General features: G+C 46.2%; 1 protein-coding gene across 5 annotated transcripts in view; it reads right to left on the bottom strand.

Moving 5' to 3' along the window:
• The window catches only part of LOC136953877 (neuroligin-3), a 163,731-nt gene that overhangs the window by 10,682 nt on the left and 134,915 nt on the right, over positions 1–18,134 (bottom strand). For all 5 annotated transcript variants that reach the window (XM_067247332.1, XM_067247333.1, XM_067247331.1 and 2 more), the window contains 2 exons: positions 2,542–2,639; positions 1,698–2,389 (listed from right to left, as the gene is read on the bottom strand). In XM_067247332.1, coding sequence (XP_067103433.1) covers positions 1,698–2,389; positions 2,542–2,639 — 790 coding nt within the window. The remainder of the gene's footprint in view (positions 1–1,697; positions 2,390–2,541; positions 2,640–18,134) is intronic.

Below are 18,134 nucleotides of genomic sequence, written 5' to 3' on the forward strand. Positions count from 1 at the left end.
AAATGTATTGCTCACATAAAGACCCCCCTCGTATAATGTAGAATTGTATAGTCCTATACTGTGTTATAGTCCACTCCTGTACTACCCAGTTAGCCTCTCTATTGGAGGACTATTATCCTGGCATCTAATCCCAATCTCTTTACAGCTCTATACCCACTGCCTGCCAGCCTGTAATTGATCTGGAATAAGGCTAACAAAACTACACACAGACATACCTACTCAAACAAACAAGAACACACACATGCCCTCTCTGTCTTTATGCTGGGATAACGAGGGTCATCAGGTTTTGTACAAACTACCAACTGTACAAAATAGTGTGCTCTTCAACCTTAACCTGGCTATAGTACTCTCCAGGAGACCACACAAGTTCAGACCAGGTTCAAATGAAGTGCTTGGTAATAGCTCTGGCATGGCCTGCCTGCGGTGGCTATGAATAGGTAGCATGGATGGCCTGTCACAGGCCATCAGCCTGGGCTCCACTCTGTTGGAATGTTGAAGGTCAGAATGAATCAGGCTGCTTCTGCATTGGTCCGCAACTCAAGGTTGTCCATAATCTCTACTGATATTCAGATAACGTGTGTTCTCTGCCCCGCTAACCTAAACGGACGGACAGATGACAGGAGGCCCCACAATAAGCGGAAATACCCACACAGAATCAGAACATCTGCATATTGTAACACTCCGTTGAATCCGACAGGATAGCCAGAGATAGCAGACTGTGACAGCTGTGTAGTCACCAGTCAGAAGACCTTTCAGCTTTCTTGAAAACTTAGCCATGCAGAACCATAAGTCCTGGACGTTTCTGTCATTGGCAGCTCCCTCCCCCTCCTGGAGATCTGCTGTCCAGAGGGTCATTAGGACCTAACCACACCATGGTACCTAAATGTCAAGTGACTGACAGATAGATTGGACCAATGATATACAAACTTGACCGAACAGGGAAAACGACGATCCGAGATTAGGTTGCGTCTGCTCTCGGATCGATATTCCTCTTGTTACAGGGATTGTCCGATTGTATTTCAGTTTGTTAGAAGTGATTACCTTACCAGCAGTCCTCCTAGAGGTGGGGCTGCTTTGAGGTGGGGGAGGGGCAGAGTGTGCTGGGGGGAGAGGGACAGTCACGGAGAGGGGCAGTGATTGACTGAGCCAAGCTGAGGGATCAATAGTGTCGTGGGCCAGAGTGTGATATGCCTCCCTGATTGAGCTCAGTGTTCCTTAGGCCTCAGTGTTACAGAGCAAATAGTATTTTCCAAACTAAGAAACAGCATGTAGGCACGCTTGCGCGTGCCTACATGCCTACACACACACTTGCCTACACACACATACACACGGTCACACACACAGAGGGGAACATTTCATCATCCTCAGATTCAATAAATCTCAGATCTAGCAATACCCTGTAATAACACCCCTGTAAAAAAAAAATCAATCTCTACTATTCATAGTGCTGCCCTCGAACACAAGAATGACTCTGAAAGATACAGCTTTGGGGAACACAAAGAGCCCAATATGCACACACAGACCAAGCCTAGACCAAGCCTAACAGACCATAACAGGCCATTCTGTCTTTGAACTAACCTAAAACCAAATCCCAATACATGTTGTACTCACCAGCCTAGTACACACACCCAAGACACAGATCTAACACTGCAAGACACATTAAAACCAGGACAGCAGAGATTAACTCCAGAACTCACCCCGTCTTGGCAAAGTTGGTCCAGTAGGTCATCACCACCGCACTGAGCATGATGTCGTTCTTGGAGAAGTTGCAGGGGAACAGGTCGGAGGGTCCGATCATGGGAGCGCCAAAAACGTAGGGCACCTCGTCGCCGTGTGCCGCGTCTGACCAGGCGGGCTTCATCAGGCTCTGACAGTGGTGGTAGAAGGCATAGAAGTAGGTTGGCGAGCCGTATCGTGCATGGAGGTCTGCCGTCACCACTGATGGCTCCACCCACTGGTGGTCGGTGAACAGGGCCACCAGGGTCTTCCGGCGCGTCTCTGGGTTGTCGCGGTCAGCCCAGTCCGTGTACATGAACTTGATGGTTTCCCTCAGGGTGTCCTTTCCCTCTGGGTAGCCATACAGGCTGTCCACAAAGTCTGACACAGAGAAGTCAAAGTCGTTCCCGGAGACGCCGTCCTCAGAGTCCACTACGTTCTCCACAAACCTCAAACCTTCGCCCTGGTTGACACCCAGCATGATGTCGTAGTTGAGGAACTCGCCCTGCTCCATTAGGATCTCTGGGTCATCGGGTATGACGTCACCGTCAATGACGGGTCCGAAGGCTACGTGGTAGCGAGCAGGCTGGATGTCCTGTTCCACCAGCTCCCTGGAGCTCTTCTTCCTCAGGCAGTCCACCATGTCCAGAGTGTCCAGAACGTTACAACCCACCTGCAAAACAAGAACCACATTCACACACAAAAGTCAGAATCAGGAACAGTCGAAATCCAAGTCAGACAGAGAGAGGGAGAGAGTCAGTGGGAGGCAGTCCGAGTCCGAATGGGAACTAGAACTCCAATTAGAAGAGATGAGAGGAAGGGTACCTTTTCAGCCAGGAGGCGTGTGTACTTGACAGGCTGATAGTTGACAGCCCAGCTGGAGAGGGCACTGCCACTCTGGATGATGGCCCTGTGGAACAGTCCTGTGTGGACAGACAAAGGGGAGCAGAGGGGAGGCGTTCAGAGGGGATGTGAAATTTACAAAATGGCAAAAAGAAAAACATGAACCTAATTGTTGGACACACACACACATAGACACACAGACACACTCACTCAGTCACCCCTGCTTCCAGAAAATTAGCATGATAGTATCATGCTTGTTCTACTGATGGCTACAGATGGTGTGGCCTACAGACAGGCACAGAAAAGAAAGGAGCCGGAAAAAGAGGAAAGAAGAAGAGGATGGAAGAGAATGAAAAGAAAGGGGGAGAGGAGGAGTGGAAGGAGGAAACAGAAAGACAGAGGACTGCAGAGGAGAGGAGGAGCATGTGGAGAAAGAGGATGAAAAGTGAAAAGGAAGTGGTGATGAATGATGAGAGGAGGTATAAGGGGAATGATGAAGAGGAGGGATGGGGATGTCCTCAGTCTGCCACGCCTGTGTTCTTCCTGCACTAGTGCTAATCATCCCAGCATGCTTGTGTATGTGTTCAGAACAGATGCTTGTTTCTGAAGCTCTGAAGGTAGATGGGACTCATTTAGAGTCTGGGGGGAGGGGTCATGGCAGGATGGTTGAAGTGTATTATATAATACACTAACTATATAGTCAGTGTGTCATGGCACTGCATCACTGGATTAGACTACTCTACATTTCTTTGTAAAAAGTTTTAAGTAAACGTACTACAATGATTGTTTTTGACAGATTATTACCTATAGGATTGCGATTCGATTAGACAACATTTTAAGCATGTGGATTTGTATGTGTGTGAGCAGCTGCGCTCCAGCTCAAGCCCTGGCCCATAGAGGTCCTGTAGCTGTGACTCTGCAGGATGTGTTTGTGTGTGTGTGTATGTGCATGTCTGTGTGGACGATGGCCCGTGTAGAGTCCCTGGGAGGGGAAGCAGATGTCAAGGATTTCAACCACTTGAAAGCATTAGAGGGCCAGTCCAGAGATGAAAGATGGACGCCTGGGGGCAGGGGGGCTGGAGCTTAATCCTGCCCTACCTCCCTATACCCCTCCTTCTCTGTAATCCCTTTTTCTCCCCCCTCTTCTACTCCTCATCTTTCCTTCTCCATTTCTCTCCTCCCTATCCTTACCCCTCCTCTCCCCTATATCCCTCACTCCTTCGCCCTCCTTCACTCTTCTCTCCTCCGTATAAACAGCAGTTTTCATTGTACGCAGATACTCTGAATCCCAATGTTGCTGCCACGCTACAGACACACACTCTCCACAGACTAACACACACTATCCAGAGACATAGCCACACTCTCTATATACACACTCTCTTTATAGATCCAGGCACAGGGCGCAACCATTCTGGGCTTTTGATATATTTCATGTCACCTCAGGTGCGTCTGTGGAGATTCCACAAAGTTTGCCATGGAGTAGATGTCAGAAGGGAGGACAAACAATGAGGGTTCTCCTCCTAAATGACCTTTTCATCTGTGATTTCTTAGACAACAGAATTTACGTCCTAAACCACAATTGGAATAAAGACCATCAATGGGTCAATCGAGCAAAAAAATGTATAGAGCTGTATGCCATCTATGTAAATTAGCGTGTGCTTAATTTTCCATTGGATAAATGTTCAGGTTGTTTGTGACTTGAGTCACTCTTGAATAAATTGTTAACTTCCTGTCTTATGGGTAGCTCATTGGCACCCAAGTAAAAAACAGAACACCCCTCTCCTTCAAATTGTCTAACTTGAAACTTACTTTGTGTCTTCTTCTGTTCAATACGCGGCCCACTGGCTGGTTAGCTAGATAATTCATCATACTTGGCTAGGTAAGTCTATTGCAGCTTCGTTGTTCAGCCTATGAACAGGGGCGTAGCCAGGACATTATTTCTGGTGGGGCCAGCTCTGGCCAGTCTTTTATTTGGGGTGGCACTTGATTGTCAAAAACTACTATTTTAAAACTCACACACTGCATCACTCAGAGCAGCAGTTTTCTAACGGTATCCAGTGGTTAGCTGCTAGTCAGGGTTGCCAGGTCTGTGTGACAAAACCAGCCCAATGGCCAATAAAAACTAGCCCAAAACCAGCCCAATGGCCAATAAAACCAGCCCAAAAACTAGCCCAATATGAGAACTCAAAATATGCCCCTGCCAAACCATATACACTGCTTTTAAAGTCCAACAGCATTGCTATCATTGCCAAATGTATTGTAATATCTACAAAGTAACACCAAATGTTTAGTATGCCAGCATTAAAGCAGTTTTCAGGAGGTTTTCTCAGGAGACAGAGCATTAGGCACGTGTGCACACGCACAGTGCGTGTGTGTATGAGGGCTTGTCCCATGTCATGTGTGTACGTGCTGATCTGGAGTCAGTTTGGTAGGATTTGGGTATAAATAATTTCTTCATAATAAAAAAAAAAAAAATACTAATGCATTTTGTCAGCTTTATACCGTTTCTGTTCAGGAGGGTTTAAAAAAAAAAAAGGTTGTGAGGTTGGGGGGGCCGGCAGGGTGGCCATTCTCTGACCAATGGTGGCCGTGGCCTCCCCTGGCCACCTTGTGGCTACGCCCCTGCCTATGAACAACCAGCTAGCTAACATAAAACATATACTGGTTTGCCTTCCTGCTGCTGTTTTTTGTCTGAAGTTCATCCCCTAATAACTGAATTGATATTATTAAAAAATCGCTGGATAAACAACTAGTTACCCATCAGCTTTAGTGGTGTTAGTTTGGAATAAATGTTTTGCTCAGCAGCAATAGCACCTTGCTACAGTAGTTACATTAACTTAACAAATCTGTACTGTTACAAGGCTCAGCTGGCTCGCATCTTCTTGGTAGGCAGACATATTTGTATTCAGAAATCAATATATCATGTCTGTTTGTCCTTTCTACAGTCACATTAGACTTTATGGGTGCTTTTTAAGTTTGGCCCCTGCAACTCCTGTGGTCTGTACATGTGCCTGGGTGACAGTGATCATCCTTTAACATCCTTAAAGGGGTCATTGACTGGGTTTTTGGGGTATTTCACACTGTTCCTTAAGGTCTCCGAATAGGGTATGTAACATTGGTTGGGCTGAAAATGGCCCGGGTGCTGTTCGATGAGCCCTGATGCATCCTGTGAAATAGCCCTGGGAAAACAACAAGAGGTTTTCTCCTTTTATGGTATGCTCATGAATATAGAGATGAGCTGCGCGCTGATTGGTTGGTTTACAACGAGTGAAGCTGCGGAGCAAAGACACAACACGGCCAACAGCACTCACTGAATCATCGAAGGTGGAGACTTGAAATAAAAACTTACAAATAAATCTATTGTGTCTACACAACACTGTTTTCAACAGATTGACTAGATATCATTTGAAATGATAACGTTAGTGGTTTCCACTTCTGTTGTCGAAGCAAACGGCATCGACTTAGGTGGGTAACGTTAGCACTACAGCTTAGCAAACAAACTATCGTGATTCAACTCAGCTTCAGTTAGCTCTAGCTAGCTTGCTGAAAAATAGATCTGGACAAACATGCATCTTGAATTGTAGATTTACATGACAACACAGGTTATTTATTTGAATGAAACACAGTCAGGAACATGAAATAACATTAGCCCCATTGCCAATAAACTAAATCACCACACATTCTACCGATGCTAGATACAGGCAGGATACGTTAGCATTGCTAATAACTGTTAGCGACAAAATCATACTACAGCTTGCGGCTGTGATGAACATAAGGTCGGAACAGCACCTCTTTTCAGCAACAGCTTCATAGCAAATCCTGCTTTACATTGTCCCAGGTTTTCAAAACTGTCCTCGGTGAAATGATTCGAGCAAATGTGTAATTGAGGGTCGAACTGCACAGGGATGTTCTCATAGACAAACATCACAGCCCGTCGAGTGTTTGGTTCCTTAGGAAGACTCTGAAAAGTGTATGAGAAGTGCATTCCCTGTACAGCCTGGAACACTGCATTTACAATGGTCCATTTTCAATATCCTTTAAAACTTACAAATGTTCTCCTTTGTAATTCCCGTGGAAGTACACAGAGCAGCGCGCAGCTAAACTAGTGTCTGAGATCCTGGGCCAGAACACCAGAGGGCTGGTCTGTATGTAAATGTTGGGGTGTGATAAAGGTGATGCTACATTTGTGACGTCACAAATTCAGCTTTTTCAAACATTTTACAGCTGCAGTTTCAAGTTGTGAGATTTAGATAGGAAAGAGGTGTCAATGGACTTTGAGGTTCACTGTATGTCCATTTTACCCACCGAACTGTCGTTATTCAACTGTGACAAGGTAAAATCGGTTTTGCAATCAATGACCCCTTTAACAGTTATTTAAAAAATCCAATGTGTATTGAAAGCCACTTGGATATTACACAGGAAGCTCGATCATGCTAGGCAGCATGATCGAGAACTAGCAAACGATCAGGGCAATGCACCCACAGCACAAGCCAATGGGACCATTCCAGTCTTCTAATTGGTAAGTGAATGGTCATACAAATCATTACCAGGAATGCACATTTGAAAACATTCACAAGTAAAAAGGTACTTTCTGTTTCTGATTCTGAACTCGTCTTTCCCCACAGATGCGTCAGAGATGCCAAGGGAAGGAAGTTCACTGCTGGTCATGCATGCGGCACCTCTGTATGCATCAGACCCAGATAGCTGGATGCAGAGACTAAGACCATGAAGCATAACATAAATACATTTTAAAGAATTGTTTGATTTGAAATGTGTTCATTATTCAGGCAAAGCGATTCAAATCTAATCAGCTGAAGACTTTATCCACACAATTAATGGTGGTTACATCAATCAACTACAACTTTCACAGAATTTACAAAGTTTTACAATATGGGAAATATAATGTGCGTACACATTCCACACTATCCAGATATACAGACACACTCTCTACATACATACTTGTTTAATAGATATAGACCCACCCTCCAGAGCCACAGACCATATTCCCAGGTCCACCAACAGCATGTCCAGGGCTACAGACACACAAAGCCACAAACACAAAGATCCACAGACCTCTGGAGGTGTTAGTAATCTCAGTAAAGGTACAGCAAAGCAGGCACATAACCTCCCTTATCCAGACCAGGTTGAAATAAAACAGGATCAGATCAGATCGCATTTGATTTATCTTAAAGTCTTAGAAACTCTTATTTTATTTTTTGTCTAAACATATGAACAATTTTAGAAATGTATTGCTTAAACACATTACAAAGACTATCAACTATGTAGTACTGAATTGTGGAGTTTTAGGCACCCGATGATTAATAAATTGACAAATTAAATGGATCATCGTGGAAGGACAAACAAATCGCAACACAGTTATTTCACTGTAGAGCATCTGCTGGATTAAAACGTTAAGTGACTTACTGATCTGTAACGCACACTCCAGTCTCAGGTTCCATAGAGCAGTACACACAAATAATACACAGACATGCACACACACAAAGGCTATGCCATCTTCCTCTCCTTCAATCTCCCCCTATCGAAGTGTCAGTCCTTTGTACCTGGCATGTTTAGCTTTGTAAAGGCAACAGATATGCGCCTGTCAGTCTGGGCTGACACCTCGGCACGGAGACGATCCATCACTGGCTCACTCTGCTGGCAGATTGAGGTCAGCCTGAATTATGACTGGAGCTCCGGGGTAATCACTCATCACCCCCCCCCCCCCCCCCCCCCCCCTGGCTCCCCTCCGCTCCAATGTAAGTGACGCCCGGCGGGGGTGTGTGTGTATGTGTGAGTGGGAGGCTGCGGTTGGCCGACCCTGACCGGACTGCCCCTCTCTAGATGGCCGTTAAACGCAGAGCCGTCGAAATGAGGCGCGGGCCTCATTGGTCGAGCAGGTCACAGGTAATTTACTGTTGATAGAATAGGGCGACCTTGGGGCATGACAACCACTACGGTACTAATTCGGCACACATAAATGCACACACACAAATTGACGTACACACACACACACACACACAGCCCAATCCCCTTCCTGAGAGTGCAGAGATTTCAGATTTCTCCCACACACACACGCACACAAACACAAAACAGCAAAAGCCCTCAGTCAAGTAATCTATGCTTGGCATTTACATGTGTGAGAATGCTATAGAAAGGCCCTCAGAACAGACTCATTCCTCGCCTGCCTGACACGGCATGACTCTTCAGATACCCAGCCCTCATAGGCTAGCATGCAAAATAGGCTATCATGCTCAGACTAAGACAATGACAAATGAAACACTGAGAAAGAAGATTCTACCTAGATGATGTTGAGGAAGGAAACTATCCTAAGCTTGTTGAGGACAGATATTCTGCCAAGCCATCTAAATGCTGGTGCACCCCAGAGCCTAATGTCAGTTGGAGTGTGTCACTGTATTGTAGGGGGTTTACAGTAATATTGGCCAAAAAACCAAAACAATTTCCCCTATGTTTGAAGGAAGAGGGGAAACTGAACAATGTATTAACATTAACCAAATAATGCCAATACCAATATAATAGTTATTTGACTCTATAACCATTTTAACGATCTGAAACACAAGTATCGAAACGCAAAGCGCAAGTAACTTTGTGGGCGGGACTCCGGCGCTGTTGATATTATACCAGCGGGATAAATGACTTTGCGCCTGGCGCAAATCTAAAATGGGTTGGTCTGAAGTAGCTACATTACGAATGGGTGTAGTTTGGGCGTAACGTGCAATAAACCAATCAGAGCGTCATCTCACATTCCCTTCAAGAGCAGGCGCGCTTGTTCCATGGCGGATTGCTATTATAACGGTGGATTTGCCAGGCCCACCCCAGGAGCGGTTCACAGCTGAGGAGACCGACGTTCTCATCAGGGCCGTAAAAGATAGAGAAGTGACATTGTATGGGAAAGGCAGAGCAGTTTTCTCATTGCACTAAGTTGCCCACTCATGCTGCTCATTCTTAGTCTAATTTGTATTTATTTTTTATTTTTTTAATTGTTATATTTTTTAATTGTTTAGTTATTAGAATTAGTTTAACCATTGTACTTTTTTATTTAATTTAAGACCCGTATATGTTTATTGTTTGCACCTTCCTGCCACAGTAAATTCTGTGTTTGTGTAACATACATGGCGAATAAACCGAATTCTGATTCTGATTGGGATGGGAGAATAAACCCACCCAAATTAGCTTCAGTTAAACAGGCGTGGGAGTAAATTGTAACACAGCCATACAATAAATCAAAACAATGTAACGTGGCTTCGCCAGCAGTACGCACGGGCCAAGCATGCAACCTTAAAATAGCATCTGAACAACGCACCATTGACTTTAGACTATGTTTTTCCTGGTCTGTGGCGGAATTGTTTTTCTGAACCTGCAAAATAGCACCAGGGAACGTTTGCGCCAGAACACGCCTCCTTTTTTCACTGAACCGCCCCCGGGAGCGCAAGGTCATTCCCTAATTTACCGACGTGCGTCTGTGGAGGGAAAAGTCTGCTTTGCGTCGAGTACAAACTAGGAATAATACTTGCATCGTTGACAAAGTCAATTGAGCCGGGTGCAAGATAGGGCCGTATGGGTTAAATCAGAGCAAGAATGGTGAAAGTAATATTGAATTAAAATATACATTTAATAACATTGCAAATGAATGAAATCAATTACAAGGCAAATATGTTACAAAATGAAGGTGAACTCTTACCTACTCTACCATGATTATTGTAAATCAGAGAGAAAGCAATAGGTGAGGAAGAAGAAGGACAAGGACAAGCCAGAGCTGAGGAGAAAGTCTCAGGAAATGAAGAATCCAAAGAACAATGCTTCACAATTCCCTTTATACCCAAGAACAACCAATCACACCACATCTTGAACCTTACTTATCAACATATGACTAGCAATGCGACAGTAAGTTACGCAATGAGATGTGAGATCCATCAAGTAGAGACTCCATCCAGCAACTCCAGAATTTAGCATATGAGAGGTGGGTGCAGGGTCACACCCAGCCCTACAGTATCTACAGTGTTGATTGTCCTTGTTATTTTTGACATCAGCACAATGTATACATTTCTCTATGGTGAGGCAGAATATTTTGTCAAACCACAGTAGCAGAACAGGTAATTTAACCAGTTTGGCAGAAAGCTACATGAGATGAAAATCTTCCTGCAAAACCATGACAACTTCAAACAATGTCCTGCAATAAAGCAACCAGAAACCAGTAATATAGCTGAGCTTGAGGCAGATTTGATGTAATGGCTTTCTTTCTGGCTTGCTACCCAGCCAACTTTCTCCCTTTCTCATTCCTCCTGTTTCAATGTACAATGTGTTGAAATGAAAGGAAAGAACTGAACACAGAAAAACATGCCTTGGGAATATCTTCTACTGTACCTAGCAGTCAGCCTCTGGTTGCAAACATGGCCTTGAGCTTTCAATGATTAGATAACTGAAGTCAGCATTTCACCTGATTTTCACAGCTATTCAATGTAAAATGGTACTCATGTTTACAGCTTTAAAACAATGTGATATTTTTCCCCACTCTGTAACTACTCTCACTTGGGCCCCCTCTCTTTCACCCCCCTCCCTCCTCCATGTCTCAGAGGACCTGTGCTGAGTCCATCCCTGCTGATTATTAGACATAAGCCTCCGTTCACTGGAGCCTGAATCCTCTGAGTCTGAGTTAACTTCACTGCCTCTCTCTCCCCCCTCCCCTCCTTTCCCTACCCGACCCCTCCTCTCCACCTCCCCTCCACGTCCCTTCCTCCCATCCCCTCTTCTCCCCTCCTCTCTTCTTCCCACACCCCTCCTCTTTCCTTTATCCTCTACCTCCGTCCATCCCCCCTCCCATTGTCTTCCATCTCTCCCACCCTCCCATTTACCTATCCCACCCCTCACCTCATCTCTTTTTCTGCCACCACTTGCTTGCACGCAATGCCCTTACAGACCACTAGTTTACAGTACAGCACTCAGCTGGACTCACTCGATAAACATAGCCTATGCTCTCTCCTTTTTTGGTGGGTCTCTCCTTCAGTTAACCTGTGCCCTTCCACTATGATATCATTTCTGTCTTTCTTCCCCTCTCTCCTTCCTGTTATCCCTGGTGTAGTTATGGTGCCATGGGTTCTTATACAGCTCTGTCACCTGGAGCATATAACAGCCCTCAGGACACATGTCCTTGTGATGAGAGCCCAATTCTACCCTTTGTATTCCTCCTATCCTTGTCTCACCCCTGCTTACCTCTATTCCTTGACTCTTCGATACTTAAATCCACCCTTTCCTCTCCTCTCCTGTCCTCTCCTCCTCTTTTGCTCTCCTTTCCTTCTTCTTTTAAGAAGTAACAACAGAGTGCAGTTCCATGCCTCACACACACACACACACACACACAAAAAGTCAACCAGCACAAACACACAACCTTGCTGTTAGATGGTGGTGCATTAGACTACGGAGTATCAGGGCCCCAAGCAATACTAACAAGTCTTTGTTACATTCATATTCTGCGACTTGTTCTGTGTGTGTTTTGTGTCGCTTGTGTCGTAAACTTCAAATCGATCCTGCTGCGGTTTGAAAGGGCAAGTGGTTGCCGCGGAGACGATGGCACGATCGCTAAGGAATATCTTACACTTCCTGCTATTCTTGAGGCTTTGTGGACGCGCTGGAAGCTGGCATATAAAGGCAGGCGGTCGGGGGAAGGGGTATATGTGTGTGTGTGTGTCTATGAGTGATGAAGTATTTGAGTGAGTATGTGCAACAACGTGTACGTGTCGGGGGGGGGGGGGGGGGGGTTGAGTGCATCAGTGAGACCTGTGTTTTATTCTTCTATGTGTATTTCAGCATTAACAATGCAACATGACATTAGATGGCTCAAATAGGTCAGGTAGCTTTTATGATTCACCATTCACTTTTGATGTGCGCATCTACCTTTTCTTTGTATCTCTCTCTTACTGTATAACTATATATATGTATATATGTGTGTTTGTGTGGGAGGTCTTTCTTCACCCCTCATCATTTAGAAATTGTATTTCTCACTTTCACTTGATCCTTCTTCCTTCCACCTCTTCTCCATGGCTAGCAGTTAAACTTCTAACTTCTCATTTAGCCAGCTTGTTTGCACACAACATCATACAATTACAGTACAATTGTTTTTTGACTCTGGCATGGATGGAAGATTCCGAATGCATAGTTCATGTATGAACACTGTACATGATAGTCTTTAAATGCAGCTGCAAAGCTATACCAGGATTTAGAGCGACACGCCTGGGAGAATATGTCTTACAGTATTGTGTTACGGTCAAGACCATCCACAGAGAATTAGGATATGGTAGAGGGAAAGATTGCCACAAACAAGAATGACTTCATCCAGAAAGCTGGTCTCCTCGGGGGCATTGGATGATCATAAAACAGAATGACTCGTCTCCCTCAACGTATCTCCTTTCCTATCCCAAAGGCTTCTCTTCTTTCCTCATCCGATGTCCTTTCCTCCCCTCCTTTCTTCTTCTCTCTCCTCTCCTCAATGGGACATAAGTCTAAAACATACTCTATCAACAGTGTGAGACCTGGTCTCAGGATTGATGTGCATCTCAGACCAAAGAGTGTGATATCTCAGACTAATCACACCCTGACGTTCCCTGATCAATACACACATTCCAGTAAGCCCTATGAGACAACATACACATGCATGCACACACACACACATCACTCCAGGCCTGTCTATGTCTGCACACCCTCTCTTAGCATCATCCCAGTTTACTCCTCGGTTTACTGATCTATCTAGGACACAATCTTGCACACACACACACACACACACTCACTCACTCACACACACACACAATCTCCTCTCCCTGCTCCCCCAGCCAATAGAATGCTTTCTCCAACGTTTTTCTCTTTTTGCACCAATGCATGTAGCACTAATACTACTAAGATAAGAACCACTGATGCTCCTGCTGGAACTACTGCTGCTCCTGCTGCTAGAACTACTGCTGCTCCTGCTAGGACTACTGCTGGTACTGCTACTTGTGTTAGGACTACTGCTGCTCCTGTTAGAACTACTACTGGTACTGCTACTCCTGCTAGAACTACTGCTGCTCCTGTTAGAACTACTGCTGCTCCTGCTAGGACTACTGCTGGTACTGCTACTTGTGTTAGGACTACTGCTGCTCCTGTTAGAACTACTGCTGCTCCTGCTACTCCTGCTAGAACTACTGCTGCTCCTGTTAGAACTACTGCTGCTCCTGCTGCTCCTGTTGGAACTACTGCTCCTCCTGCTGCTCCTGCTAGAACCACTGCTGCTCCTGTTAGAACTACTGCTGCTCCTGCTGCTCCTGTTGGAACTACTGCTCCTCCTGCTGCTCCTGCTAGAACCACTGCTGCTCCTGTTAGAACTACTGCTGCTCCTGATGCTCTTGCTAGAACTACTGCTGCTCCTCATGTAACTGTTAGTGCTACTGCAGGTCTGCTGATCTGCACTCCCTCTCCCTCTGCTCATTAGTCAAACCCTGACCAATGTGCACACACTATGTCACAAACACACACAAGCTACTAGATCATTTTAATAACACTTTACGCATACGCAGACACACCCTTACAAGGCGTAATGAGTTGTTGGAGGGTTATCTGTGTGTTATCAGTGTGTATCTTTATGTCACTGCAGTGTAAACTGCTTGCCTAATCCCATTAGATGAGACAACACGTTGAAGATGTTTTCTGATTCCACTCCTACATAAATAGACTTTAACGCCTCCAGCTCACCATCAATCTACTTGTAGAGAGGAACAACAGAACGGCGCTGTGTAATGTGTGTGTGCCAGCCTGTACATGTGTGTGTGTGCATTTGTGTATGTCTGTGCTCAGCTGCTGAGAAAAATATGAGTTGTGCTAAATATATATTATCAGAGTATAATATATAAATATATATATATATAATACACCAGAGAATGTGATATCTCAGACTAATCACACCCTGACGTCCCCTTGTCGATACACACATTCCAGTACGCCCTATGAGACAACATACACATGCAGGCACAAACACGCACACACACACATCACTCCAGGCCTGTCTATGTCTGCACACCGTCTCTCAGCATCATCCCAGTTTACTCCTTAGTTTACTGATCTATCTAGGACACAAGCTTGCAGCTTCTCCTTCACCCTTCATCTCCCTCTACTCTTTCTCCTCATCCCTCCTCCCCCTACCCATCATCTACCTTCACGTCATTCCCTCATAGCTGTCCTCTTCCTACCCATCCTCCCATCCCATGTTTCTGTCTCTCTCCGTGGGTGTGGCCACGGTCTCCGGCCCCGATTACATCACTCCACATTCTCCCGGTCTCTGCACCTGTCTCCTAGGAGTCAGGTGGCATAGCGGTTAGGGAAGCAGGCTTGTAATCAGAAGGTTGCCAGTTCGATTCCCGGCCGTGCCAGATGACGTTGTGTCCTTGGGCAAGGCACTTCACCCTACTTGCCTCGGGGGAATGTCCCTGTACTTACTGTAAGTCGCTCTGGATAAGAGCGTCTGCTAAATGACTAAATTTGAATGTCTCCCATCAACTCATCAGCCCCACAATATTTCAACCCTGGTTTTCCTGTCATTCAAATTGTTGTTTCGTCTCCCTTGGTAGTAAACCCTTCTCGGCAGCGGTAGATAAAGCTCCCTTTGAGTTTTGCAAGTGTTTTTGCCTTGCTAACCTTTCGTGTTTATTTTCCCTGTGTTTCCCCTGCTTGCCTGCCAACCTGCCTGACCCACCCTGCCCGTGTCCGCCTGGAAATTGTCCTGCCAACCCCACCATTATTGTAATTCTCATTTAACACCCTGGAACCCTCCTCCCCATCCTGTGTCTGTGTTGTGCGCTTGGGTCCGCTATAGCCACCGCTGTAACACATCCTCTTCCTACCCATCTTCCTCCTACCCATCCAACTCCTACCCATCCTCCTCCTCTTCCTACCCATCTTCCTCCTACCCATCCAACTCCTACCCATCCTCCTCCTCTTCCTACCCATCCTCCTACCCCTCCTCCTCCTCCTTCTCCTCCTACCCATTCTCCTACTCCTACCCCTCCTCCTACCCATCTTCCTCCTACCCATCCTCCTCCTACCCATCTTCCTCCTCCTCCTACCCCTCTTCCTCCTCCTCCTAAATCCCTCTTTCTCCTCCTCCTCCTACCTTTCCTCCTTCTCCTACCCATCTTCCTCTACACATCCTCCTCCCTCCTCCTCCCATCCTTCCTCCTCCACCTCTTACCCATCCTCCTCTCTCCTACCCATCCTCCTCTCTCCTCCTCCTTCTCCACCACCTCCTCCTCCTCTTTTCCAGCTCCTTAGGAACAAGAGATTCTTACACATTCAGCAAACCCTGACAATCGTGGAGACGAGAGAGCAGTATGTACGAACTCTGAGCTTAGGAATCAAAAGAGCAAAATGACAGCACCAACATGTCCAGTCACATGCACAGACACAATCAGCTGCTCAGCCATGATATGGAGAGGGTAAGGGACAGGGAACTGCTATTATGGGCACCATTAAAGCAGTAGAGGTGAAACAGACGGTTACCGTTTCAATAGTCAGACTGTATGATATACTGTATATATACAGTATTGTACTGTATGTCACTGGATCCAAACACAAACTCGCACATAAATGTCATTTCTGAATCCATGCACTGCACACTAAAATACATTGGGGCTATGTGTAAAACCCATTATATCTGCAAACACATAGGTCAACCCTGGTCCATCATATACAGTATATGCTGTTAGGTGTGCCTGTTTGCATATCTTTATGTGTGTTTGTTTCCACCCCTAGCCTGAGGCTAATCTACCTAGAGTACTACCAGGTTCTGCAGACGTATAACCAAGCACTTATTATTCAAGACAGAACCATCACATGTAAACAGAAATTGAATGTGTATGTGGTGAGTGCGTTTGTGTATACAGTACATTCCCTTGCCCTCAATCTGGTGCCTATATTGAAAAGGTAATGTTGGACAGGATGGGACAGGGCAGTTTATGTGTGTGTGTGTGTGTAAGCAGGGATGGGATAGGGTTGAGACCGTGATCCCATCGCCTTTCTGTGGAATTACCTCCCAAGAGACTAGAACCTAGTTAGGTGATGTGTATGTGTGTGAGTGATGGTGTATGTGTCTACACAGGTGTGTGTGTGTGCCTTCTGGCTGTATGTACACACAGGGTGTGTGTAAAGCGTCTAGTGCAGTAGTGTAGAAGTCCTTGTAGTTAGTGCATGCTGCATGCTGCCCTCTGCTTGCAACTCTCTGCTTTCAGCTACCGCCGCTGGCTAGCTCCCTTATAGGGGTTGAAAAGAGGAGCCGAGAGTGTCCTCTGCCAGTACATAGCCTCTCCACCACCAAGACTCCTGCAGTGCCTCCTCACGGCCACACATGGTAACTGGGTACCCCACGGTCCCAGGCTAAACTGCAGGGGATCTCGGAGCAGCATTGGGCCCCAGAGATGTGGTGGGCACGCCCTGGCACCCGTCAACCACCGCTCCAACTATGGGTAAATAGCCCCCCTGCCTTGTGGGTTAGCCTCTCGAGGCAAGGCTAAGGGAGCAGACCCCGACAGAAAAGCAATGCACTGGCGGCGCGCAATAGGCGGGCCTAAATAGAGCCAGGACCCGGCAGCCTCCTGCAGCTTGGATGGGGAACTAGTCGTCCTGGGTTCACCCATGCCACCAGATTTACCACACCATGGCGAAGATAGTGCTACTGGGGATAGCGCGCCTCCAACGAAACCCTAAATAATCTCTTTGTGCAGGTATCCACCTCTGACCACGGTGTATACTCTCTGGATCCACATCTGGTTGAAGACTGGCGGTGTTGGGGCAACTGGCGATGGGAGCAGGTTTAATAGACTGGGAGCTTCTAGTCAGAACCCTGCACGTCAGCGGCACAGGGCATTGGTCACTATCAGGTGGGACTGAGTGGCAGCTGATCTCGGCAGCACCCTGTGTGACTGAGCAGCCCCTATTTAGGCCGTTGAAGTCAGAAGTGGACGTCATCATTGGCCTCGATGGACAACTACAAGCAAAAATGTGTGTACATGTGTGTGTGTGTGTGAGTGTAAGTGAATAGATGTGAAGTAGGGAGAGCCTGTGTTAGTCACAACCACAGCACCCCTACCCACCCCTCCAACCCCACTCCACCCCAATATCTTTCTAGAGCCTTCTTCTCTTCTCTCCTTCTAACCTGCTTTCCTCTTCTCATGTCTTCATGCTCAATTAATTCCAACATTGTTTCTCTTTAGTGCAGACCTGGGGTCTCATTTATAAATATATTATATAAATATTATATTTGTGCGTAGGATTCTTACCGCTAAGAACGCCCTACCTTCCCCCTGTTCCCTGGTCGGGCGGTCACTAGGGTTCAGGTCGATTAACGCTCCCGATATCAATTAATGGTGTCACATGATCCGTGCCTTTAAATATGATTCTCTCCCTGTGTAGTTTGTCCATGCTATCAAGTGCGCGACCCTCCACCACCCCGTCGCCGCCTGGTTCCTGTCTCAGTCTTCGGCTTGATTGGTCGTCGGCTGCCGCCACCGCCACCAGTGTCTGGACTCCGTGGGGGATTCTTC

This window comes from Osmerus mordax, chromosome 12, assembly GCF_038355195.1.
Source record: "Osmerus mordax isolate fOsmMor3 chromosome 12, fOsmMor3.pri, whole genome shotgun sequence".
Lineage (NCBI taxonomy): Eukaryota > Metazoa > Chordata > Actinopteri > Osmeriformes > Osmeridae > Osmerus > Osmerus mordax.